Source organism: Notechis scutatus, chromosome 2, assembly GCF_049901735.1.
Source record: "Notechis scutatus isolate UNSWTSFEM ecotype Mainland chromosome 2, rNotScu1.2, whole genome shotgun sequence".
NCBI classification, from domain to species: domain Eukaryota; kingdom Metazoa; phylum Chordata; class Lepidosauria; order Squamata; family Elapidae; genus Notechis; species Notechis scutatus.
Window position 1 is genome coordinate 94,412,280 of NC_142010.1, and position 27,815 is coordinate 94,440,094.

Below are 27,815 nucleotides of genomic sequence, written 5' to 3' on the forward strand. Positions count from 1 at the left end.
AAAAAACAACAACACCAAGATGATAAAATTGTATAGCCTATTGCTTAGAGTAGCAACTATTGAAAGAGAAAATGGATAGCTAAAAATCCTGATGGTGTCAGAATTTGTGAGTACTAATTTTATTTATTTAACATATTTATATACTGCAGCAATTTAAAAAATGACAACATATTTATATACTGCAGAAATTTTAAAAAATGACTCTCAGTGGCACACATAAAAGAGACCTCTTGGGTGCCTTCAGCAATTGATGTGCTGAAGGAACCCAACATTTTCCAATAGAACCAGTCCTTCCTTCATGAAAGGAACTTCTGGACAGTGTTTTTCCACCTTTGCTTCTCAGACCAAGGCTAAAGAGAGTTTATTTATAGTCCTATCTGATCCTGTATCCTTGTGCTGATTAATTATAAATAAGCATTTTATCAAAAAGGCAAACCCCCCACAGATATAGCTGTAATGCACCAGATTCATTCACGCTTGGTTGCGTTATAGGCTACACTTGAAATCACAGTGATGTTTACTTTCAGATTGCTCTTACATTCTTTCTCCTTTCTTTCTATAGAAGTCACCACACTTGATTCATAATTGAGCAGCAATAAAACTGGCAGAATATACAACTTGAAAGAAAACAATATAGTAATATTTATGCTAAGCAAGTACATCAGAATTCTAGTAGGGTTGGGCAATTAGGAACTTTAGAATTCTTGACATATAAGAGCGATAGTTTATCAGCTGGACTTACACTGTAGTACTACACACTGTATATAAAATCCTAAAAAGCAACATATTTTTCATTGGAATTTAGTGCATATCTACAGAACTATTCAAATTGTGAACCTGGCCAAAAACAGCAGAAAATGAAATTTGGAATTGAAACATACCCTGAAATAAAAGCATTTCTATTCATACAAACTTTAAATTCTTGCAAGTTCAAAAAGCTGGACATGTGTAGGCATGTGTATGTGAGTGAGGGATGGGTTTTGAAAATAAAATAAAATAAGTACAGGTCCTCAAGTTATTTACAATGGCACTGAAAAATGTGCCTTATGACCAATTTTCATAGTTACAACCTTTATTTATATGACCTTTGCTCTGTCCCAGGATCAGGTGATCCCTTTTTGCGACTTTCTGACAAGAAAAGTTAATGGGAAAGCCAGATTCACTTAACAACCAGGTTACTAACTTATCAACTACAGTGATTCATTTAGCAATTGTGGCAAGAAAAGTCATAAAATGTCTCACTTAACAACAGAGATTTTGGGCTCAATTGTGGTTGTAAATCGAGGACTACCTCCATAATATTTTTCACTCACATTTTAACAACACTTCTGTTACACGTCTACTGAATTTGAAAGAGATTAAAAATTATATTAAGAGAAATTGAAATTCTATGCAAGAATATCCTGGCAACTTCTTACAAATATCTAAGTGAGGGAGTTTTAACATTTTTCACTTTCATTTGAACTACTTGCTTAGCCTGTTAGGAGTTGGTCTGTCAAAAGATTGTAATGATTTGCAATCTTTTGTAAATTTGTAAATGTAAGGGGCGTGCATAAGTGCACAATCGTGCCTACCGTCCCTGTCCTTTTGCCCCCTTTTATTCGTACCTATTTCCTGTATTCTTACTCATGTTTCTACTTATACCTATTATCTTGTAAGCGATTGACAAATTAAATAAATAAATTAAATAAATAAAATAAATTTTCAAAGAGCATTTTTAACTAACTGAAAATACAGTTTATTTTTCCCAAACTCATATCAAAAATTATCAAAGGAGAATCCAGGAAAGGAAAATGTTCTTTATAAAGTGTGTACTGTAGTGTTAACTAAGTTAATTATTAGTTGTCTATTTGCAGAGGAGAGAGAACAAAGAAATAAATACATGAATTACGTTTTCCTTACCCGACACACATACTGGCTTTGTGGTCCTGGAGAAAAAGTTTTGGAGCGGATGATTGTGCTGCCTCTAACGAAGGGTGTTTGTAAAGGATTAGGTGTTCTTTTATCTTTGGGACGAACTACTGGAGAAGATTGCATAAGACTATCTGTGTTGGTTTCTTTATCCACCTGGAAGTCAAAGATATATCAATGTAGTTTTCCTTCCTGATATACTTTCACTCTGACTGCTTTGCTATAAATATAAGAACACTGGACTGAATTCTATATTTCTTTTCAATACTTATACTACACATAAAAAATACACAGCAACGCGATGAGTTCTTCAGCACAGCCCATTAAGTCTGGACTAGCAATGCATCAGCAAATTGATTTATAAGGCATGAACAATTTCATCCTCAGCTTACCCCATCCCACAATTGAGGCAGCATTTATCTGTGTTTACCTGTTCTGCTTCTAAAATGATATTTTCCAACATTTGCAGAACAAGCTGTATGATGTCCATTGTGCCTTGTTTTGCGGTAAGAATAACAGGAAAGTGTTCCCAATAGCCACCCAAGGCTGCTTTTGGCCCACCCACATCCTGACAATGTTTTTCAGGGCTATGTTCTCTCCCATTGTGCCAAGCAGCCATCTCTTCCACTACTCTTGCCAACCCTGACAAAACTGTCAAGAGATTTCTGGTTTTCAACATTTGGAGAAATGACGGGAAAAGTGTATTTATGTCATAGAGGAATGCATTTTTAGCCAGCTATGGGGAAAGCAGCACTTCAGCCATTGGCACCAGGGGTAAATAGAGAAAATACTCACTTCCCTCCTTCTCTCTTAGTATGCTTTCATTGCCACCTGAGACCAGTGAAGTTAAGGGGAAGAAGAAAATTGGACCAGATTTCTTCTAGTGCAACTTCCATTGCCACACTTGGTAGAACAATGGAGGAAAGAACAATGGAGAACCATTCCATTGGTCCCAATTCTTCAAAACCACAGAGTACATTCAGTGGGATCAAACAATTGACAATCTAAAACTGCTGGTATCAATAACTGGTATCAAACAAGGTGTTCCTGAACCATGGATTTCTTCTCCCTATTTCTTTTGTGGATAGAGCATTTATTCTGCTTCATTGCTGAAGCAGACTAAGGATTGAAAGGGCACCATATTTTTTCTGCTGAAAAATTTCAGTGACTCATAATAAAAACTCAATGGCACCATCTATACATGCATAAATTATTGTACATTTTATTTGAAAAGGAAAACCACTTTCATCTATGTCAACAAACTAATGTATGAATATGCAAATTAATTTCAATATTTTAATGGATAATTGTCTTGGGCTTGACTTTGGCATACAGAATTTAATTATTTTGGAAACAGGAGTTCTATTGCCAGTCAGTAGTGTACTTGTTCATAATAAGCAGATGTTAGTGTGATTTTCCATATCTATTTATCGGGAAGTTACATCGCTCTATTTGGGCAAAAAAATATTAAGATTTCCATCAAGCCAAGAGCTTGAGATTTGAGCCAGTCTTAATATAATCACTGAGAAAGAGCCATAACTGGTTTTCAAAAGCAACTAGTTTGCCAATGATATTTGAAGGCTATAATGAAAAACAAAACAAACCTCAGCAATATTGATTCATGAGCCTAGTGAAGAATGTAAATTCAAAAGACAGCTTGTCAGAAATGAAACAAAGGGGACTGCAGCAAGGGCATAATGCTTAAGGCAGCTTGTCTTTCTGCTTTCTCGCTTTCAATGGATTCTGCTTTCATTATACATTCTTTACCTTGATGGTTGCTGATTCAGCCTGCAACAAAGGTAGCAAGTTCTCTTCAGTGGCCCACACAGTCCTTCTGCCATAAAATTCTTCCTCTGCTTCAGTCTCACCATTTTCAGTTTCACTGTTACCATCCTGCTCAGCATCTTCCTTATATTGCCTGTAAAATGAGCAATGTTCACACAAAATTACAGGATATAGAAACTTTGTCAAAACTGTTATATTCACAGTCATTGTGGGAAGGAAAACATCACAATATCATGTGATAAAATTAAAGAAACTGGAGACATGCTGTAGCAACTTGACAACAGGCTTGAATTAACAGATCTAAAGCAGTGAAAGCTATAGAAAGTCTCATCATGAATGACTGGAGATCTCAGGAGACCAATTTGTCACCGATTTGAAAATACAAAATGAAATTTGTATTGGATTAATATGAAAATATTGTTCAGCTTTTGTGCGTGTTAGGAGTATATCATGTTCTAAAGATTATTGTGTGTTTAAAGATGCCAATTTTAATACTGAAATACTTAAAACTCTTTAATACAGCAATTTTCTCCAAAGAATTACTTCAATGTTTAATGCCTATATAATGAAAAATTGCTATAGAAGGGGATTTAATTGATTATATCCTTTATTTAATTCTGTCACTGTAAAAAGAATTATGGAATCCCATGATTGTATCATATGACTCACCAGGTTTCATCAGTAAATAAAGTACTTTCTCCTAGTTTTTTCTCTACTGCCTCAAGTTCAACAACAGTTTGTTCTAGCAATGCAGATACAGAGTCCTGTGGGAAATAGGTTAACAACATTAACAATATCACACTCAGTGTCTGAAGGTTTACCAAAGACTATCATTATTCAAGCTGAGAAAACAAATATATTGGCCATGAGGCTTTGTCTCCTGCAGATTGTGCAAAAACACCTTTAATTATTAGTTTTTTTACCATTTTCTCATTGCAGAGTAGCTCAGAACAAGTATCCTCTTGCTTATTTTCACAACTATGCCTTTGTAGATATTTATAGCTGAGGAGATTGTACCAGCGCATTGACCTTTCCCCTGATCTGCAAATATCCGCAAGGCTAATTTGTGCACCTCCCTACAGTAAAAAGAAAACAAAATACATTGATGAGTACCTTCAGGACGTTCAAAGAGTTTGATTCACAGATGCTAGGATAAATGAGTGATCCTGGACAGTGTACAAAATTTACCCTGCCTTTACATTTATACTCTAGGTAATTGCACAAAACAATTTTTAGGTGCCACAACTGTGCAAGTGATGCTGCATGCTGTCATACACAAGAGGGTTTTCCATATAAGCATTACAGATAGTCCTCAACTTACAACCATTTGTTTAGTGATCATTCAAAACTACAAAGGCACTGAAAAAAGTGGTTTATGAATGACCCTCACAGTTACGACCATAGTGGCATCCCTGCGGTCAAACTTTGAGAGCCTGGCAACCAGCATGTACTTAGGATGGTTGCAATGGCTCCAGGGTCATGTGATCACCATTTGCAACTTTCTCAGGTGGCTTCTGACAGCAAAACCAATGGGTGAAGCTGTATTTGATTAACTATTTAACAGCTGCAGTGATTTGCTCATAAACTCTGACAAAAAAAGGCAATAAAAATGGGCATGGCTTAACAACCATCTTGCTTAACAATTCTGGTCCCAATTATGATCATAAGTCGATAATTGTTTTTACTCTGGTGCCCAGTGCTACTCATATTTATGAGAGGTGGCACACTGTTCTCCCATATTCTGAGGGCACTGCAATGATGAGGATGACATTATCAAATAGAAATAAGCACTAACCAAGCATTCTTCAAGGTGGAATTTATCTAAAGTGCAGACATCAATTCTTAGTGTCTTCTGTCGCAAAACTGAATGAGGGATTGCAACACAAAATAATTCATTGTAAGTGAGAGTGTCTGATGCGTCCATGAGTCTTGTACGGAACAAACAGCTTGTGCTTTCAGATGAAGGAAGAACAGCCACACGAATGCTCCTGTTGGAAATGATCTTAAATAAGGATTACTTATCCACAAGCTCACTGTATATGTGAATATCACTGCAACTATCAGTGTAACCCATTTTTGCATAGTTCTTTAGAGAAGAAACTTATTTTTCAACTATTTGTTCCTACGTCTGTGATTGAGTTGGATATTAGTATTAAAATCATGAGAGATTTCAGTAGATCAATTATGTAAAAAAGTTGAATTAGAAATTATGGATGGCAGAACTTGACATAGTTTAGAGTAGAATATACAATGACTTCAGAGCTTGGTTGGATTCCCTTTTCTCTCTTTACACAGACATAATGAAAAATGGACAGAGAACTAAAACAAGTCCCAGTATAACTATGGGACTATGACAAATTATAAACAAGATCCTGCTTGCATTCTATATTAAAATAGATATGGTAGTTATTCAATTTACAAGAACTATTTTATTATTAGTATCTTTTAGCAGAGAAAAACATTTATAAATGGGACAGAATCAGAAAATTCCCAAATAATATGTTACACCTCTTAGTAAACTTTGTTCATGTAGAATCTTAACCAGACTTAACTTGTAGTTACAGTTTTCTGCTCCTTGAAGACCACTGAGCTTCAAGGTTGCTCAGCTGATTTATTAATTTTAAGCAGAATTCTTACCCCTTTAAAATATTCCATCATATCTGACATTAAAAAAAAGAAAGGAACTTATCCCAGCAACATCTCCCTGCCCTGTAATAACTTCTCTATGTTTTTACAGTATAGAAGTTCAAAGGATGCTCTACGTATCCTGCAACAGATGTGAATTTATGGAGCTAATAATAATTCTCATTTTATAGCATTAATATTTATATAGTAAATGTGTCTTATACTGCATTTTAGGGTAGTCTTCATAGAAATATCACATGGAGGGGAGTATTAGAATTTGCATAGACACCTTTTTCATGTCAGATAGTGTATTAATCACTTCATATATTGTGGAGAGGAAAAGCTTTGTTCTGCAGAAGTACTGAGGAATATTTCAAACTTCAGAAATAATTCTAATTTTTAATGTCAGCTGTGAAGCTGAAGCATTTTCTACAAGCCATTATGTATATTTAAGAATATTTTTTCAATGAAAATAATGGAGAAAATATCTATTTATTCATGTAAATGGATATATAGGCTCAAAAATGACAGTTGGTAAATTTAAGATTTTTTTTTATTTCAGTCTAACTTTAAAAAAGTCATTTAGGATAACTGATGGAAACCTGCAGAAATATTTTTGTCCTTGTAATTACTTACACTTTCTGGTCTTGCTGTGGTAAAAGAGCAGGTACATTATTCAACTGGGCAATAAATACTGCAAATTGTTTATTTTTGTCATCATATCTGAAGTGAAAATAAATGAAAGATGCAATTGTAGATTGTAATAGAATAAGCCTAATCACACAAACACACACACACACACACACACACACACGTACACATATACAGATACCCTTATTCATTTTTATGAAATATTTTCAGATATTTATACCTAGTATTAATCAATCCTCTGTGCTCTTTCAAAAGAGGAAAATCGTTTGGATATAATGGGATTTTCTGACACATGTGTGCCTAAGAAGTGGTTACAAGATGATTGGGCTCAATGGTCTTTAATTTAAGCAAACATAATTAAAATTAGAGAGAGCTGAAAGGAACTCAAGATGCAGTAATATTTTTGCCAAGCATCTACACTATGGATAAATGAATGATAATGAAGTACAAGGGTCCAGAAAAATTGTGCATTGAGGCCTCATCATTAAACCTCTAATATTATCATTAATATCACATTCAAATATGTACCTCTAGCTTTTTTTTGTAATCTTACTTACAGTACTCAACTCCGTTATAGAAAAATTATCCAGTACTAATAAGGGTACTAGCTTAAAGCACAGGATAAGCCATTCATCTTACTTCATTGAAACTTGAACTTTAGGTGTAATAGGGGCATCTGCATCATCATTCTCAAATGTCGCTGTTTCTGAGCTACACGGCCTGAAAAAGATAACAGAGACATTTAAATATGAATTTTAAAATAGCAATAGAATTCAACAACAAGGATATGAATTAAAATGTAAATACATAAAATCTCCGTTTCTGAATAGCTACTGGAATTCTTTCTTTATAGCCTAAAAATCATGATGGGAAAGAAATGGTTTTGCTTGGGATAAAGAAATGTGTAGGTATCAGGTTAGCCTCTAGGGAGAGGGCATGCTGTTGATGGGCATCACTGCTGATAGGGCCCTCTGTTGTGTTGCCACATTCAGTAACATTTACAATATCTCGAGAAGAACCTTCAACAACAACCTATGGATCAGAAAGTGACCTATAGGATTATTTTACTATTCTGAACCCAAGCTATTTAGGATTTAATGACCAACATCATTTGTGAAAATTTGAATAACAAAGAAATTATATCATATGACTTTGTTGCTTAGGCTCCAATAATATACTAGAAGTTGTATTTGGGATAATTTTTCAAAAGTAGGTGCACTTTTAATACCTGGAAATAAATTAATGATTAGATCAAATATCTAAAGCTAGACAGGGATGCAGTTGTTTATACCAAAACTGATAAAGTCATAGAGAGATTGGACTTTATAAATTTTTCAGTTTCTTTTTCTAAGAAAAGTCAAATCATTAAAAAGTAATTCATTTTTGCTTTCTTTTGCACCAAATAGGGGGCCTTTATTTTCCCACCTACTGTAATCCAGCATAGTCTTCTTCCCCAAAATTTGGAGGGTAGAAAACCATTTAAATGTGACATTTAATATTGATATCAAACATTTAATAATTGTAGGATTTCTTAATTAAGGACCTACTTCTCCAAGTAAATGGGAGAATCAAATAAGTGAGATTCTCAGTGAGAAAATCATGAGAAGCAAAAAGGGAACAAGCTTATTCCATCCCAGGAGAATGCTAAATTGGTCAAAAGAAATACCGAACATAAGTAAAATTAAAGTTAGAAAGAATAAGATAGAAGATGCATTTCAGTGAGTCCTTGGCTAATAATGTCTCATCAGTCTTGGGAAATCTTTGATTAACCCAGTCTTTAGTATTTCAAATATCTTTCTACAGAACAACACACTTCCTAGGGGAAATTGCTAGCTATTCTGCACAAGAAAATGTTATTAACTGAATTATAGGATTCAATTATGGAAAATTAAATATGGAGGAAACCTTCCAATGACACCAGAAAAATGTGGACCAGCATACTATACTATGTGCACTATGTACTGAAATTATTGTGGCCTGTAAATATCCTTGACAATTTTTTGTAACAAATATATAATCTGCAAGATTTGACTTTCCTGATTTGGTGACATTGATGCATGCAAATTAAATTTGTAATCATTTGTGTAAGAATTACCTTTGCACGGATGCTTCATACACCCCACTATCTCCAGCAACTGACTCATCTGACACTGCAGCTGAAACACATGCCACTTTCGGTACGGATCCTTCAATCATATTTACAGCTAGAAAAATGCAAAGAGAAAGGGGTAAATTCATGACAAAGTTGCACAATATTAAAGAAACCAATGGGCTGACTCATTAGATACCTGCATCTGAAGCAGACGACAGTCGACCCCAATTCAAGAATCGGTGGTTTCTAATATTTGGATCTAAATATTGTTGAGTTTGGACAATAGCAGCAAATACTCAAAGAAATATGCATCCAAATCTCAGATACTTTTGGCACGTGATCCAAGTGGATAATGGATTAGGAAAATTGTCTCTGGTTGGCAAATTTGAGAGATGTAAAGGAGAAACAAACTGATAAAGTGGGTGAATGGGATTAAAGAGATTATTGGACTATCCTTGGAAAACTTCCAGGTTCTTGGATTGGGTTCAAATGGCAAGCAAGCAGCCATTTGAAATCAAGCCAGACTTGATGACTCTGAGCTAGTTTAGTGAAAAAATCTTGAGATGGCAAATATAAGCGGAAGTTAATCTAATAAAAAGTCCATGGTTACTTTATTTCTTTTAAAAGTCATACTGTTTTTATTTTCTAGATCAAGGGTTTTGACTGCATGAGTTCATGTGCTGAATTGCTTTTCTTTCATTACATATTTTGATTTATGTCCTTTATTTCTACTACCCAACTATTTAAACGAAGCAGAGAACAATATTTAAACTTTAAAACAGTAAATGTTTCCTATAAGTGATGTCTATGAAGAAAGGGAAGGAGAGGTAATTTGGAGGTGAGTTAATTAGCTGTATCTTAAAAGAACATGTGAAGACACATGATCCCAGAAGACTATGCTGTAACTCAATCAGGCAGCTTTTCCACTTCTCTGAGCTGTGTGTGCAAATCCCAGGGAGTGAATGTTTTTACTCATTACTGCCCTGAAATAAACTACCTATGGTGATTATTTTGTCTGCTGACTGAATAACAATCCTCAATCACTTAATCTGCTTAGTGCCTTTAACTCCCTCAGCCATTTTCAAAGAACCAAAAAAGTTTAGGCTAATTGCCATCAAGACCTAATGGGAATAATAACCTTTTCATTGTGGCATTACTCACAGGGAAGAAGCAAGAACTTATCCCCCATGCCAAAGACAAATTATTTTTTTTAATCTTTTCCAGACCCCAAGTTGGTGGGGTTTTGTGTCATGAACAGCATGCTTTAATCAAACAGAAGCTCAAAAATACTTCCTAAAATTTAAAATGCTCTGTAAATTCAAAATAAAATTTGTAGGACATGTATATTTGATGATATTATCAAACTGTAGTGCAGAAGAGTTGTAATATGGAATAAATCCAATGTCTCCTGAACTTTCATGAAGATCAGTTGATAAATTGACAGCTAGAAAATAACTGTTATGATAAAAGTATGGATTTGTTTTCATTTCAATTTATTCAGATAATTCAGGAAGTTGTCTCAGGACAGAATAAATTTAACTATTAGATTATGAGATTAGGATGATTGCCTGAATTTCAATTGATGATTAATAATGTATTATTTTGAAAAGGAAAGCAAGGGACATCTAAAGGTATTTGATTGAAAATACCTTATGTGTATATACTCCTATATGTATATTTATAAGTATTTCATACTTATATGTTTGTATATATTCACACACACACATATGTATAGTCAACTTATTGTGCATACAGATGTAGCAAAAGCTACATGGTTCTTAAAATACTATATTGCTTTAAAAGTAAGCAACTAAGAGGGACTATCCGAAATATACCATAATGGAAGGAAACCTGAAAACTGGAGACAGGTGGCACTCCCTTCTGTCCTTACTGCCATTGTCATTCATTTTCATTCACACTACTTTGGGAGCCAATTCTAGCTAAAAAAAATATACTAAGTAGCTAGATGAATATATTTTAGTTATTACAATTATTTGGATATTACCTATTCAAATGACTCCAGGAAGTTTTTAATAATACAGCAAAACATCTAAAAATATTAACATTATTAAAATATTAAAAACCATCAGTGGTCCATTCTTTTCAGAGAAGGGAAAGGTTTTCTAAAGAATAAAATGTGCAAAAAAACTAAGTTCCAGTCCCAAATTATTTAGATAGCCAACCTTTTTCACTTTTCCTCAAATCACAGATTAAGTATGATGACTTGCCTTCAGCATTATTAAAAGGAAAAGTCAATGGTTCCCCAGTGTCTCTGTTCTCTGGGCAAAATTGAATCCATTGTTTATATCCTTGTTCATTTCTCTTTCAATTATTCTTGGCAAAGATGTAATCATTTCTTTTTTTGTCTCACTATTCCAGAAATTCAGAAGACAAAGCTGACAAGTGAACAATAATACCTAAGAGTGTTACAAACCGTCCAAATGTTATTACCATCTGGTATAGGAATATATAGTTATTACATTGTGCATTATGTTGTATAAATTTGCTATAATCAATTTTAAAGTATTCTTTTATAATGGATGAGCCAGCATCACCACTGGATGAATTTGTAATGGCTGACCAACCACACCCAACACATAGTCTTTAATGGAACTGCATCTACATGGAGGGGAGTATGCAGTGAGGTACCCCAAGATTGTCTTAGGGCCAGTACCCTTCAATATTTTCATCAATGATTTAGACAAAGGGATAGAAGAGGAATTTGCAGACGACACCAAGCTGGCAGGAATAGCCAACACTCCATAAGATAGACTCAAGATACAGAAGGATCTAACAAAATGAAATTCAGTGTTGAGAAAAGTAAAGTTCTACATTTAGGCAAGAAAAACCAAATGCACAGGTATAGAATAGGTGGTACCTGGCTCATCAGCAGTAACTGTGACAGGGAACTTGAGTCCTCGTGGATAATCACTTAAATATGAGACAGCAGTATTCAGAAACTGCCAGAAAAACTGAAGCAGTCCTAGGCTGCATTAACAGAGAGATATCATCAAGATCACGAGAAGTGTTAGCACCACTATATAATGCCTTGGTAAGACATTTGGAATACTGCATCCAACTTTGGCCACCATGATATAAAAAAGATGTTAAGACGCTAGAAACAGTGCAGAGAAGAGCAACAAAGATGGTTGGGTACTGGAGGCTAAAAAATAATTAATGATTGCAGGAATTGATATGTCTAGTTTAATGAAAAGAAGGACTAGAGGGAACATGATAGCAGTGTTCCAATATCTAAGGGGTTGCCACAAAGAAGAAGGAATCAAGCTATTTTCCAAAGCACCTGAAGGCAGGAAAAGAAGCAATGGATGGAAACTAATCAAAGGAGAAAAGTAACCTAGAACTAAGGATAAATTTCCTGACAGTTGGAACAATTAATCAATGGAACAACTTTCCCTCAGAAGTTGTAAATGCTCCAACATGGGAAATTTTAAAGAAGTGATTGGACAACCATTTGTGTGAAATGGTATAAGGTTTCCTGCTAGAGAAGACGGTTGGACTAGAAGACCTCCAAGGTCACTTCCAACTCTGTTATTCTGTTATAATGTAATTCCTATGGAAAATTATTTATGCACTTCTCCTAGGATATATACCAAAGGTAGAAGTATCTTTTACGCATTCATTTGCTAGCTTAATTAATGTGGAGAGACGTTTAAATTACAGCGTTCAATTTTTAAGCAGTGAATTGAGATGTTTCTTTAATTTTATGAAACCCCTTAACAATGAAAACAGAACAGTTTTCATAGACTAAAAAAAATAAAGCATCCTCTTTCCTGTGAGAATATGGATTTATTATTACAAATTTCATCTTTACTATTGTATTTAATAGTGATTATTAAAATATCCAAAAATAATTCATATGAATTCAATGCTAAAAATCTTTGCTGTATAGGTGTCAAACCTGCGATGATACATCATCACGTGACGTATTGCAACTTTTTTCCCCTTCGCTAAAATGGGAATGGGTGTGGCCAGCGCATGATGCATCCGTCCTTTGGGCCATGAGTTTGATACCCCTGCTATATAGGCTTGTTGTTCTACTTTATAGCTGTTAGCTTGAAACTTTGTTAATAAAACTGGTAATCATTTATTTTTTTTAAAATAGCAAATAATACCAATAATTTGGAATGAAAATGAGGAAGCCATCCATTACTTTACCTTGGTCCAAATGCTTGACCCCAGTTCTAGAATCTTCCACTCTGTACTTCTTACCACCTACAGAGTTTAGACCACAGAGTTCAACAAGTCCACTGCTTATTTCAGTATCTTCAAAATCTGCATGATTCACAAAGGCATCTCCTATGAAGAATGGATCTGTCACTAGTGGTGAACATGGTGGAGAAGGAGATGAAAGAGATGACCTTGGAGATAAAGATGTTGAGGATTTGGGTGTTCCAGACAAGGATCTCAAGATCTGCAAGCGGCTTGTGGAATCCGTTTTCTGTGTTTTTACTACTTCATTCTCATGGATAGTAGTGATACATCCTGAAGGTCGAAAACCAGTGGTTCTCTCCAAAAGCAAGAGGTCCATTTTATTCTGATATTCAGAGTCTAGCTGTTCAAACCGTTCATTAAACAGATCTGTAAAGCTGGCTGAAGTTGAAGAATCCTGGCTTGAGGTGACCAGAGATCCTCTACTGGATGCAAGGGAGCCATGACTACTGCCAGAAGACAAGGAAAGCATGCTAGAGGATAAACTGAAATAAAAAATAATTAGAAATCAAAATCAAGATGGGTATATTGATTGAAATATCTTATTTAGAACAAGTGATTCAAATCATCTGTCATTACAAAACTCTCTAGATCAGGGGTGTCAACCTTGGCAACTTTAAGACTTGTGGACTTCAACTCCCAGAATTCCTCAGCCAGCTTTGCTGAGGAATTCTGGGAGTTGAAGTCCACAAGTCTTAAAGTTGCCAAGGTTGGACACCCCTGCTCTAGATGAACTGTTTCCTAACTCTTAGCCTAATCTATGTCACAAAATTGTTACACAGATGAAATAGCAGAACTGCTCTTCATTTTATCTGTTTTTTCCATCATTGAATTTTTGAAGAGTTACTATTTCAGCTTATTATCCTTATTTTATGAAATACCTGCTAGATACTGCAGAATATATGTCACTATATTATTACTGTCTAAGCATCCGTGACACTTTTTTGCATTTCTACTCTATTTCAAAGAGTTGTCTCTTAATAAGACCAAGTTGCCATTTGTAATGCTAAGGGAAATCATTTTTGCATTTATGTTCAGAGGCCTTTTTTTGATACAAAACTTTGTTGAGTAGTGTGGGACACTTACTTTTTCAATTGCACATGCAACACTGCTACTAATCGTGTTGTTTCCTCTAGTTCTTGAGCCAACTGATTTCTTTTACTGCTTAACTTCAACCTAAAGAAAATATATACAAAGGCAAGATTATAATACTGCTGCTGTGATGTCAACTGTGGTGTCAGAGAAGTATGGTATTCAACCGCCTGCAGTTTAATGACAAGTAGAAGAGAGAGAAAAAATAAAAATAAAATAAGTTCTTTAGCGCAAATTCTTGCTCATGTAAGTGAGGCTTGGAACTAGAGAAGTTAGCCTTCTTCCTTGTGGGAAGAGACCAATGCAAAAGAAAAAAAATATTTATTTATTTTATCAAACAATTATTAGATAACAGGTATAAGTTATAAATACATGAAATGGATACGAATAAGAAAAAAAAGAAACAATAGGACAGGGACGGTAGGCACGTTTTGGTGCGCTTATGCATGCCCCCTATAGACCTCTTAGGAAAGGGGTGAGGTCAATAAATAGAATCAAGCTTTAACAAAGAAGTAGGAAGAATGCAAAAATATTTTAATTTTAAGTAGTTCTTTGCAAAACAATTGATGGCAGAAAAAATAATAGTATATAGCTACTCAAATCATAAACATCTTACAATAACCTTCATTAAAATAATATAGGGTAATAAGAAGGATCCAGAGATTATGCAAATTCACTATTTTGAAGTAGTTTCTATATAAAGAGGAACAATTTTCATAAAAGACACACGAGCTTGTATAGAGACAACAATCACTAGAAAGCAGATCAGTTGAAACAAAATCATGATAAACTAGAAAATCATTATATTTAAACATACAGAAAAAAAATAAACTGAGCACAATTCTTGGCTAACTTTTTCTTATTCTGCTAGAGAACAATCAATCTTTGGAACACATGTTATCTCTGTGCCAATTTGTCATCCAAATCCTTCTTTCCACAAATTCCAATTTTAACCAGAGCCTGGGGGATTATTTTAGCTGCCCACAACTTCTACCTTAACACATAGCTTATTGCTTGTCTCCCTCCTACCAGGGAACTTCTGCTAGTCCATAAACAAAATGATTTTCCATTCAGAGAGGAGAAGGCTGTGGGAGAACTTTCCTTTGGCTAAATGTTAAAAGTAAAAAAAAAAAAATGGAGATGTCTGATAGCACCTTTGCTAATTAACAAATTTGATTAAAGACACAAGCTTTCATGAGATGCAGATCACTTTATCAGATTCATAGAGGGGCTAACTGATGTAGCATTTAAACAAGTGCACACAGATTTAGATAGAAATGCCTTCCCATGCTCTTCCTCTAATGCACGGGTGTAAAATTTGATCGCATCACATGATATGATGTATCATGACTTTTTTTGCCTTTGCGGAGCTAGGGTGGCCATGGCCTGAGCGTGATGCATCTGACCCTCGGGCCACCAGTTTGACGGGCCTGCTCTAATGTGACATATGCTATCACCAGTCAGCGATATCCCTCCGGATTCTGTTAGGACAACAATAAATTTTGTACAAAAGAATTAATGAGTATGTTTAACATCAGGACTGAAACAAGAACAAGATAATATCAAATCATTTCACTCTACTGCAGATCACAGAACAAGATTTCAACAGTACAATTGAGAGAGAGAAATTGTGGAACCCACAGAACCCATATAAGAGTTCAGGTTATCTCAAAAGATCTCAGCTAACTTAATGGATTTTAAACTCGTTACAATTGTTTATTAATAAGATACTTGTAATCTGCCTCACATGTAACCTACTTCAGCATAATTGGCTAATAAGTTAATCTCTCTTTCAATCCCTTGCCCTTAACCCTGCCCATTCCCAATTTTAATCCTAAAGCAACTGTCTGTTAATAAAATAGTTGGAAAAGACAGTACCAGATTCTTTCTGGGTTTTAGCTCTTTTCCAGAGAAATGAAATAATTTAAGATAAATTTCAAGTAAAGAAAGAATTGTGTAAAAATGTTAAATCTTGTTGTGAATGTTATTCATCTTGTAGTGTGCTAGTTTCTCTAGAGAACGAGGCAGAACAAGAGTTACTTTGAGGGTAGTGCTTGCTGTAAGTGGGAATATTTTATCGTGAAGCAAGACTATGTACTATCATACTTTGCACTGGAATCTGTTACAGGCACTGTTCCTGCAGTGCTATCGCATTTCCACATTCACATTCTCCCAAAAGAACAAAGCAGTCCTCAGAATCTTTTGGAAGTTGCAAGATTCAGAGGCTTTACATGCAGGGAGCCATACAAAAGCAATCCAAGAACAGCGTGCCAAAATATGGTAATCTTTTGTATGAACGTACCATTTACTTCACTAAAGGATATTATTTTGATTGCATTGTCAGCTCAAAAACAAAGGAGACTTCCAGCATTAAGACTTTATGACTTTTAGATAACAATTAAAAATTAAACACCAAACATAATAGCTATAACTCATTTTCAAGTCACAAATATAAATATTGAAGTGGCTAAATAGAGACCATTGTTTTCAATTCCCCAAACCAATCTGAAACATAACACCTGTCTCTCCCTTCTTTATCTTTCAAAATAGACGCAAGATTTATCCAATTTCAAACGAACCCATATACTGCTATAAAATATTCAGATATATTAAATATCCATATATAATACATTATTTTAATTAACACAGACTTATCATATGTACTCCTGAATGTATTGCCTAAAAACTTATCCACCTATTTTTTAATACAAGTTATCAACTACTGTCAAGTTAGCTCCAAATATCAGAGGCAACAGGATAGTAATTGAAACAAATGAATATTAAATCTCTCTCTTTATAATAAGTACCTGATAAAACATTTCTGTCAGTATCATGAATCTTTGTTATTTAAATGGAAACCTTTCAATAAAAATGTACTGAGTGAATCCACTTGAGCTAATTTGAAAAATAATTGCTCAGAATATTCCAAATTCTAAAAATTCCAAATAAATATTTAGACCTGAGAAATCTTCAGGACTCTGTTAAATATTGCAGAATATTGGCACCAGAGAATGATTTTTTATTCTTTGCTTTTAAGCGTTCATGTCAGTGAGCCTCATAAATAGCCAAGATACCATGAGACAATCTCTTCCACAATAAGGTAGCTGATTGTTTAAATTGCTTTATTTTATTATAACAAAGACATAAAGTAAAATGGGGGAGAAAATAGTTTTCTTCAACCACTCACTGTCACCTTGATAAATAGAAAAACATACAGTAATTTTAGAAAGTTTTAAATTTATTTAAATTTCTTTCTAGTCTAGGTAAGGCATTCCAGCACAAGAATGTAGCAAAAAGAATGAATATCAAATGACCTGAGATTTAGATTCTAAATATTTTCAGATGTCTGAACACTTCAATTTCTACAGAGAAAAGTTTTTAGATTATTTGTATGAGATGGCTGATGATCCTTCACAAGAAAATGCATGGCCTATAAAACATGCATAACAATTGAATAAAAAGGACGTGTGCAAAAGTCTTTTTAGTGAGTATAATCTGTCAAAATTATCACTACCGACTCTAGCAATATCCACCTACATATAAAGTCTAAAAACAGCAATTACACTGAGAATGTCCAACTTATTACTATTGCATTTTGCCATGGGACTGTCATTAGAACTGTAACAATAAGGTGTTACTACTACATCCAGGCAATCATGACAATTCAATTTAGTAGCCAACAGAATTATTGAACAGAGGATAAATAGCATTTTTATGCTCTTGATGACCCAGCTGTCAAATTGCATTAATCCAGAACTTCAATTTCTATGGGGATAACATTTAAAGAGTAATATAAATTGAAATACAGTTACCTTTTTAGTATCTCTGCAGTTCTGAAGCACTGTATCTGCCTGGATTTACATACATCCACACAACAAATTTACTGAATTGTTTAGTAAGAAAAACGTTTGAGTTAGTGTTTTCCAACTCATAAGTAATGAAAAGAAGAATATCATGAATTCAACTCTAGTACAACTCTAGTACAGATAATTCTGTGATACAGATTAACTCGTTTTTCAGGTTTAATACTTTTCTCATTTCTCAGTTATATATGATTCTTTTTTTTAGTCTAATTAGATTTCTTAAAATAATATTAGTTTACAAAGTCAGGCATTCAATGCACAGGTTCAACATATTGATTTTTTTATATGTTTTCACATATTTCATATTTTTTATATCTTATTATAAGAATTTTACAACTGTTTCTTAATTTTAAAATTTATATTCTCATTTACATAAATTTTCCTTGATTCTTGGCCATCCAAAATGTAACTCTCATCTTTTAAAGAATTATATTATCTCACATACCCGTGGTCTACAATGCCTTCTGTGTCTAGATTTTACTTTCTTTCAGTTTTCAACTCTTTTTCTCTTTCTTTTCTTTCACAGACCAAGGTAATGTTTCACTGCCATCACTGAAATCCACAGATTAAAAGCCCTAATTTATGAGACTCATTTCATAAAGCAACTTATGCTAACAGTAAACAAGGTATTCCAATATCAAATGATTCCCATACCTTTCTGTTAAAGCTTTGCTCTGTGTATTTCTTGCAGTCTGAAGGTCTTCTTCTAGACGTTTTCTCTTCATCTCCAGTTTTTCTATATCAGTCTGAGTCCATTTTCTTGGGCTAATAAACCGCATTTCTTTGAGAAGTTCTTCCTTTTCATTTATTAACATTAATCTGTCTTGTTCAGAATCAAGCACACCAGGCCAGGCCTCACTATCCAATTTAGCCAGCTGTATTTTTAAGTTTGCTATTCTGTGAAAGGGAAAAAATATTATTATATCATTTTTTATCATTAAAACATATTGAAGAGTAAAGAATACTCTTTAGTATAAACTCCATTTTTTGGACAATAATACAAAGTAAAACTTAAGAGATAAAAATCACTTACTACTTTAAGCCTCTACAATTTGTTCTGCAGACTGCAATTTATTATTCTTACTAGAACTACAGATTGGATCTTTTTCTTTTTACAGCAGCATATCAAAGTTTTGGCCGGTGCTTTGCAGAAAAATCTGTATTTTAAAAATGTGTCTCTAAACAAGCGACCTTGTTCCTATATGATACATTTCATTAATTTAAATTTTGTAATTAATAGAAATCCATCCACTGAAATCTTCTTTGAAGCCATTTTAACAGTTAACTGTCTCGCTAAGTTCAACACTGGGCTCTAGTGAATAAATATTAAAGGCATTAATATATAATCTGCGAATTCCTCAGTGCATTTGTAAAAAGTATGTTCTAAGAGGATTTCTCAGCTGCAATTTGATAACTTCTGTCATTTACAGCCTGTATGCAATAATGTATCAGCTTAGTATTCTTTTAGGGTAAGGAGTATTATTATGAAAAGAACAGAACAGGAGTATAAAATTATTTTATAAATAAATCCAAGTATAAAAGGGGAAAAAGAAAAATACAGCTAAACCTTTTTATACTAACATTATTCACTTTACCCTTCAGACCTTTTTATCTTTGCAACTGTCCTTTTCTCCATTATACCTATTTCATTCATTGCCTCTGACTTGTGAAAAGAGCACACAGCATATAGTTCTGTTACAAAGTTATGCTTTTGCATGAGCAGGAGTGGAAATGGACTAGAGTAGAGTAGAGTAGAGTAGAATAGAATAGAATAGAATAGAATAGAATAGAATAGAATAGAATAGAATAGAATAGAATAATAGTAGATTTGGAAGGGACCTTGGAGGTCTTCTAGTCCAACCCCCTGCTTAGGCAGGAAACCCTATAGCATTTCAGACAAATGGTTATCCAATCTCTTCTTAAAAACTCCCAGTGTTGGAGCATTTACAACTTCTGGAAGCAGGTTGCTCCACTGGTTAATTGTTCTGTCAGGAAATGTCTTCTGGAGAACCTGACTGCGATTTATTTAATCAAGTGCATCTCTTCCCAGGAGTGCATGGCACCTGAGAAAGGGAGCCATGCAATCCTAGGAAAAAAACAGTTGCTTTAAAGGAGTTGCAGATAGGTATTAAACTGTACTCCAGGTGTACCGAAACACCTTGTTGAAGTGTATACACACACATACACACACACACACATTTTCAGAGTTTGTATTTTTGATATTTGAAAGCATGATATCATCTTGTTCCTATTTGGAACTGCTGACCACAGATTTTCTCCAAGAGGATTTTTCCCCACCTGACCCTTCAGGTCTTCCAATGGTGCTCAGATGGAATGCACTCATTCAACTCATTAGTGTTTGTTGCCTTTTTCAGTTTCTTTTTAGTTTTGCCACAAAGAACTGGGAAAATTAGGAAGAACTAGATTTTCCAGCAATAACTCAAGAGAGATGGGTTTTCGGATAATGTCCTAAATCTATGATAATGCAACACTGATTAATATGATAATCAGTGAAAAATTCGCCAAGAAATGTGAATTGATATTTGTATCAAGGACACAAGGATCAAGTAGCCTGCCTGCCTGCCTTCCTTCCTTCCTTCCTTCACCCTCCCTCCCTCCTTCCTTCCTGCTATACATGGTATTCTCCCTGTAGAAATTGGGGAGGACATATGCAGGATCCCAGGAAGAGACAAAATTCCTTTAAAGACTTGCAGACAGATGCTTAATTTACTTTCCTTAATGTAAATATCTGAAACACATGGTTTTATATTATTTCTGATGCCTTACACAACCTTATAACCAGGGGTGGGGTTCAAAAATCCCAACAACCGGTTCTCTTCCCAGTTGCTTGGTGGGCATGGCCATGGTGGCCATGGCCCACCGAAACTTCCGGGAGGGCCATTTTTTACCTTCCCCAGAATCCGGAGGCTTCCCTTGGGCCTCTGGGAGGGTGAAAACAGCCTCCTCTAGGCCCTGGAGGGCCTCTGGAAGCCAGAACAGGACCGTTTCCGGACTTCTAGAACTTCTGGGAGGGCCGTTTTTCACCCTCCCAGAGTCTCTGCACAAACCCTGTACTTACCTGCATCCAAAACGGGCCACGTGGAGACTCCTGGGAGGGGAGGGGTGGGCGGGGCCAGCCGACCAATTCAACTACCGGTTCAGTGAACCAGATATAAATTTAACCTCCGTTTCGCCCGAACCAGCCCAAACCTGCTGAATCCCACCCCTGCTTATAATTAAAGAGTTATGCTATACGTCCTGCAGAAGGATGTTTTCATAGAAACAAAACTATAAAGGTGCAATTTATTTTTGTATAAGATTGAAACAAGTGTTCTTGGATTATCTATCTATCTATCATCTATCATCAGATAAAAAAAAAATTTATTAGAAAAAAAATATTTGAAACATTTCAAATATTTTTTTCCAATAAATATATTTTTTTCTAAATGATATGCTTTACGTTAGAATATTAGAATAGATGCCCAGAATTGCCCTGAGATAAGATGGGTGGCCAATAATTTTTTCTAAATAAAATTAATAAATTAATAAACGTCAGTTGGAGGAAGCACAAAGTGAGTTGGCTACTGCAAAAATAGAAATTATTTCTATCTCAATCAGAGAGAGAGAGAGAGAGAGAGAGAGAGAGAGAGAGAGAGAGAGAAAAAAGACAAATGTACAAGAATTGCTTACCACGCCCTTTAATCCTTATAAGACAGATCTGCTATTCTAAACATACCATGTCAATTTAGGCTGCTTCATGTATTTATTTATTTTTAAATTAAGAGAGTGGCAATATTTTCTTGTTGTTAAAATCAGAGTGGAACTATACCTCAGCGTTAAAGAAAAGGCTACCAGGTCACTATTATTTCACAATTCTTACAATATAAAAGCACTTTGTTTACAATTAATTAATTGCAACTGACAAAAAAGCATATAATTATGAAATATAAGTATGAAAATATAAGTATGAAAAGCATATAATTGCATAACAGCATTTAAAGCATAGATGGAGGTAAATAAACAAGTGATCTGTTTTTAGAAAATGACCACTTTGCTGAAGAAATGTTGCCAGAAATATATTCTTTTATGGTAGATATCAGCTGCTTTCTGAATTGCCAAGAGTAATAAAAAAAAAAACTAATTACCTTCGCTTAGCATCTTCATATTGAAGACGCACTCTTACTTTCTCAGCCAAGTGATTATTGCAGTTCACAAAAAACTGACAAGAGAAAATGTTAATCATTAGAAGGTCAGAGCCAAAATTCACAAGAATTCAAAGACACATTTCATTCATTAACTTTGTTTTCAAGAAACATAGAAGTATTATATAAAACAAAGTTATATAGATAAATGCTACAAAAATTATATTCCAAACATCTGTACATTGGATCTATGAAAAGTCATCAGGCTATTAAAGAACATGCTTAAAGATGAGATACATACATTTCCAGAAACATCTGTTTGGGAGCCAGCATCCAAGTACGTCCTAGGGCAATGGCAACTTCCCAAGGAAGTGCTATTGGTCCACAAGTCTGAATGTGATCTTTTATTTGCCACAAAATTAGCTTTTAGTCTGGCAAGACTCTGAAATGAGAAAAAAGAACACCTATCATCTTATTACCTTCTAATTGCATTGTTGTTTTGAAGGAGACACCTAAAAGTAAAGAATGTAATGAAGGAATAAACACTTAAAAATTAGTGAATTGTATAAATCTGAAAGGACATTTAAAATTAAATTTAGTTATTTATTTATTATTTTATCAAAGCAGAAGTTAGGCTACAGATGGGCAATTATTTCACCTTTATAGAAAATTATCAACAATGAGAATGGTTGATTTTTAACCAGCATTTCTATATAAAGTTAATTTTATGTATAGGTTAGAAATAAACATTTATCTACTTGAAGAAACTCAGAATTATTATGATAGTTTTTAATGTATGTTTAATTATTTCATTAAACTGATTACATACCTCAATAAGATCTTGCTTTTCTTGCTCTCCTGAAGTGATAGCTTTCTTGATAGCTTTCATTTCATTTAAAATGGCTTGTGCTTCATCAAGTTTATATCCACCTTGGGTATCAGACATTTTCATATCAATTCTTTAGATAAAAGGAAAGAAAAACCATTACTCACTGTAAGAGAGTTAAGGAAAGGAATACATCTATTAAAGTGGGGTTGAAATTGGGATTTTTGAGCCGTCGATTTTCCATCTACAGCGTCTCAACAGCTACGAAGCCCCAGAACTTTGCAGTGACATGGCAAGCAGCTGATGGGCACAGGAGGGGTGGACCACTGGTAAGGGTGATTGGGCATGTGCATGGGTGCCGGGATGGTTGGAGCAGGGCACATCAGGTAAATAAAGGTGATGTGATTGATTTGGAGTTAGCACTGACTTTAATTGGGGCTAGCTTGTATCACTTGCTTGCTGGTCAGTAAAGTGCCGGCACTATCTGGAAGAACGACTTACTTCAAGGCTGTTGTGGTTTCTTTCGGGGTTGCGACAGAACCTGACACCTTTATTCTACCTTATTTGTATTATCTCTACTCTTGTTTTGTAGTGCAACCCATCATATAATATGCAAAACCTGCATACTTCTTTAAGTCCTGTTCCTCAAACTTTTCTTCAAACTTTTCACCATTTTTTGTGTTCAGAGGCTGATCTTTTTGCATCATACTCACAATTTCTTTAATTTCAATTCTCCAGTCAATAATGACAAGAATCTACATTTTTCAACTAGCCCAATATATATATATATATGAATTATTTATTAGATAGATAGATAGATAGATAGATAGATAGATAGATAGATAGATAGATAGATAGATAGATAGATGAGGAGGCACTGCTATTCACTTACTTCTTCAGTGTTTGAAAACCATGTTCCTTATACTGGAGTTCCTGTCTCATGTGAGCAACTTCTCTTTTGAGTTTATTAACCTATAGATAAGTGAAACAAAATGTTTTATTTTAGCCAGCATGTACTATGTTTCTTTTTTAAAATCCATCAAGATTTAAAGAAAATAGTGTGCCCATATAGTGTTCTTCTATCTACTTAGTATTAGAGATTAACTTCTTTCAATTCATTGATAAAACATGTATTGGGGCTTTCAATTTGAAGTCATAATTAGTATACCAGATGTTCCCATACAGAGCACCAGGATTCTCCCCTGCAATTTTAGCTACTAGTATATTTCCTTTCCCCCCCTAGCTGTTTGTATCATTCTCTAATAATTTCATTTGATGACATAATTAGGGCTGGCATCTCCACTGCCAAACAACACAGTTATTAAGAGAGATATCATATAACTGCAATTTTACTGATTTCTCCCTCAACTCTACTTTTGGAAGTGGATTGTGAGTGTAGCAGATAGTGATTATATAACAGAGGCCTCTTGTGCAAACCATTCAAATGTTTATCATGTCATTACAGGGATGCTGCAACAGTCCTAAGTACAAGGACCAGTCATAAAGTTACTTTTTCACTGTGGTAATAATTTGAATGATCACTAAACAAGGCAGTCATTAATCAAGGACTACCTCTAATGATTAATTGTTTGCCTATGCAGATAAAATAGATTTCAGGGGATTTAAATAAAGTAAAACATTTCTATGGATTATTTTCAAACAAATCATATTGAAATATAATTAGTTTGTTATATTTGTAATAATACAAAGGCTAAAGAAGTTCAAAGTGACACCATACACTTTTTGGCACTGCCTTCATTCTACCTGTTGGTCAGATCCACTTCGAAGTATTGCTTATGCAGAAAAACAAGGTGCCCTATCTTGACATCTCCAGTTGAGATATGTTGTGGTAGATGGCAGTATCTACGCATTTCACTTTAATAAATATATTCACAAACACTGCTGACATTCAAAATTCAACAGACGACAACTGCATCAAATATCTGCTTTGTCAAAGCAATTATAGCGAAGCACTCCTTGGAAGCTTTGCACAGGCCTGTATGAAACTTTGTATTTAGTCAAGTTCCTTATCATTGATCTTTGATCCTGATTAGTTGTACCAGCTGCTGACCGATCCAAAGTCAGAATTCCAGACAGATATAAAAAAGGGACTTGTTTTAATTCAATCCAAGTTTCCATATACAATATATCACTATGGAATGTAAAGAGGAAGTTGAGGTTTCTATGTTTTTAAATGTATGAATCCAACAGCTTCAATGACTACAGCACTTAATAACAACATGTGAATGCTACATAAATAGATTCAAAATAAAGTGAATCCTTATGGCACTTCACTTAGAAGGAAACAGCCAACAATAGGTTGATTAAATATTTTACAAATCATTTTATCTTACCCTAGATTTTGTGGTAGCAATTTCAGCTTTAAGAATTTCTGGATCATATTTTGAGCTAGAGGATGAACTGGAGGCTACTACAGTAAGAGAGGAAAATGAAAAAAAAAACAGCAAAAAGTTAAGGAAATGGGAACAAATGTAAAACAAAACTTTTTTTTTTTTAAATGTAAAAGCAATTAAACGGCCAGAAACCACATATTTAGTTGGACATCTTAAGCATTTCAAAATAGAAGAGATGGGAAGGAGCTTTATCAAAATTAAGCTGTTTCATTTATTTTCTCCTTTTAAACAAATTCTGAAGTTTCAGAGCTATGTTTTTTTTAAAAAACATACAGAGGTATTTCATTTATTAGACCAGGTAATTCAAATAAAATCTGGAGTACCTTCCACCTTCCAAGCTATTTTCATTAGAACAGTAGAATTTAATATTAAAAAGAAAAACATCTGCATAATACAGGGAAAAAATACAGTGGATGGTGTGACTCTACAAAATAATGTGTTACAGTTAGTCCTTGTATAGTGAGCACAATTGGGAATGGAAACATGGTTGTTACTTAAGTGGTCACTAAATAAAATGCCAACCGTCCTTATGATCTCACTTCAGATTTCCTTTGCTTTTCAGATCTACAAAGATCATAAATGTGCATTGCAAAGTTACTTTTTCATCCATTATAATTGTGAACAGTCACTGTATGAGGCAGTTGCTAAGTGAGGACTACCTGTACATGAAAAGTGGAAGTGCAAAGATTTGTAGAATGAAACCTGCGTATGGAATGTAGTCTGCAAAGATATAAATTAACTATTGGGGAAGAAATGCTCTCAGGTTACATGAAAGATTTTTCCGAGATGTGTTAGAAGGGAGAAAGAAAGAAAAAATGTTATTCCCCCATTTCTGAAAACATACAATCTAGTCATTAAAGCCAAAACTTGGCTCTCAGAGGAAAAATAAATTATAATTTAAGATACGTACAGCTGGTCTGAGACCCCAGTTTGTGTTCCCAGACATCATGAAGTTGCTTGTATTCCTGCTGGGCCAATTCAAGTCTCTGTTGCTTGACCTGGTAAACCTCCTTCTGTGCAGTTAAGGCTTCTTGGGCCATTATAAGATAGTCCTTCAGCATGTGTTCCTGTTCCTGCCGCCATTGCACCCGAGGATCCTCTATTTGGGTAGTTTCTTTAAACAAGAATACAACATACTAGAGATAAATCTAACACAAACTATTTCTCCTATAATAGAATTTTATGATTTTTATTTGATACACATGGCATCTGCTGAAGATGAAGATGAAGTTTTGCCATATGTTGAAAGGACAAACCACTTTATTCCAGATCAAGACAGTCCAATCTAGTAGCTAAAATGACACCCTTCATTATATATTTATATTGCTTAATGCAAGTATCTATGCAGAAAATGATAATAATTTTGGACAAATGAACCAGCTTCTTATTACAAGGTGATCTGTATTTTATGTTAACTATGAATAATTAAGTTATACATGAACGGCATATCAGACAAGACAAGACAAGGCTAATCCAGTTCCTTCACATCCCTGTGGGAGTGAACAACAATAGCAAAAGAGCAGAAATGCTCCTGAAGAAGCAGCATCTCTTAACTGACAGTCAGGCTGATGAATCAAGACCCATAAATCAGTCATTAATCAGGATTCAGGTGACAAGGAAAGCCATGGCTGTAAGCCAATGACACATAAAATTTTCAGACCTTCAAAAGTTAAAGCATTATATGACCACTGATCTGGATGACATGTATACAACACTATAGTAAGGTTTTTTTTAAAAAAATATTTTGTGTGTGTGATTATGGTCAGACACCTGGTTTACCTATTATAGCAAAATTTGTGGGATAAGCTATATATATGGATTCTTATATAGCAACTATGCCATAACTCAGTTTAAAAATCCCAAATAAGGGTATTAATGTAATATGCTAATTGAAACCAAACAAAACACATTGTATTTCTGATCAAGTTTACGCTGTACTTATTTCCTTAAAATGGTGAAATATAACAGCTTAATATTTGTTAAAGTTTTTTATTTTATATTTACAACAAGTGCATCTTTCATTTAAACAGTGTCAATGTTGACTGGGTATATATATCTTGTGCTGACAATTATAATTAACATACTTTCTTTGTCAAAATATCAGTAATCACATTTTCCTTATAAACTATTTTGCTTACATATTTTATTCTTATAACAATCTTAGCTTATTTTTCTAATATTGAA

The 27,815-nt window shown here is 34.3% G+C and overlaps 1 protein-coding gene across 4 annotated transcripts in view; it reads right to left on the minus strand.

The window, feature by feature from the left end:
• WWC1 (WW and C2 domain containing 1) overlaps nt 1-27,815 on the minus strand; it is a 108,406-nt gene that overhangs the window by 6,284 nt on the left and 74,307 nt on the right. For all 4 annotated transcript variants that reach the window (XM_026688646.2, XM_087955489.1, XM_087955488.1 and 1 more), the window contains exons 3-19: nt 26,542-26,745; nt 25,572-25,648; nt 24,110-24,189; nt 23,221-23,350; nt 22,693-22,833; nt 22,395-22,468; nt 18,904-19,146; nt 14,381-14,470; nt 13,241-13,779; nt 9,068-9,176; nt 7,612-7,692; nt 6,958-7,044; nt 5,492-5,684; nt 4,620-4,772; nt 4,366-4,460; nt 3,679-3,829; nt 1,903-2,067 (exon numbers count right to left, since the gene is read on the minus strand). In XM_026688646.2, the coding sequence (XP_026544431.1) occupies nt 1,903-2,067; nt 3,679-3,829; nt 4,366-4,460; nt 4,620-4,772; nt 5,492-5,684; nt 6,958-7,044; nt 7,612-7,692; nt 9,068-9,176; nt 13,241-13,779; nt 14,381-14,470; nt 18,904-19,146; nt 22,395-22,468; nt 22,693-22,833; nt 23,221-23,350; nt 24,110-24,189; nt 25,572-25,648; nt 26,542-26,745 (2,612 nt within the window). The remainder of the gene's footprint in view (nt 1-1,902; nt 2,068-3,678; nt 3,830-4,365; nt 4,461-4,619; nt 4,773-5,491; nt 5,685-6,957; nt 7,045-7,611; nt 7,693-9,067; nt 9,177-13,240; nt 13,780-14,380; nt 14,471-18,903; nt 19,147-22,394; nt 22,469-22,692; nt 22,834-23,220; nt 23,351-24,109; nt 24,190-25,571; nt 25,649-26,541; nt 26,746-27,815) is intronic.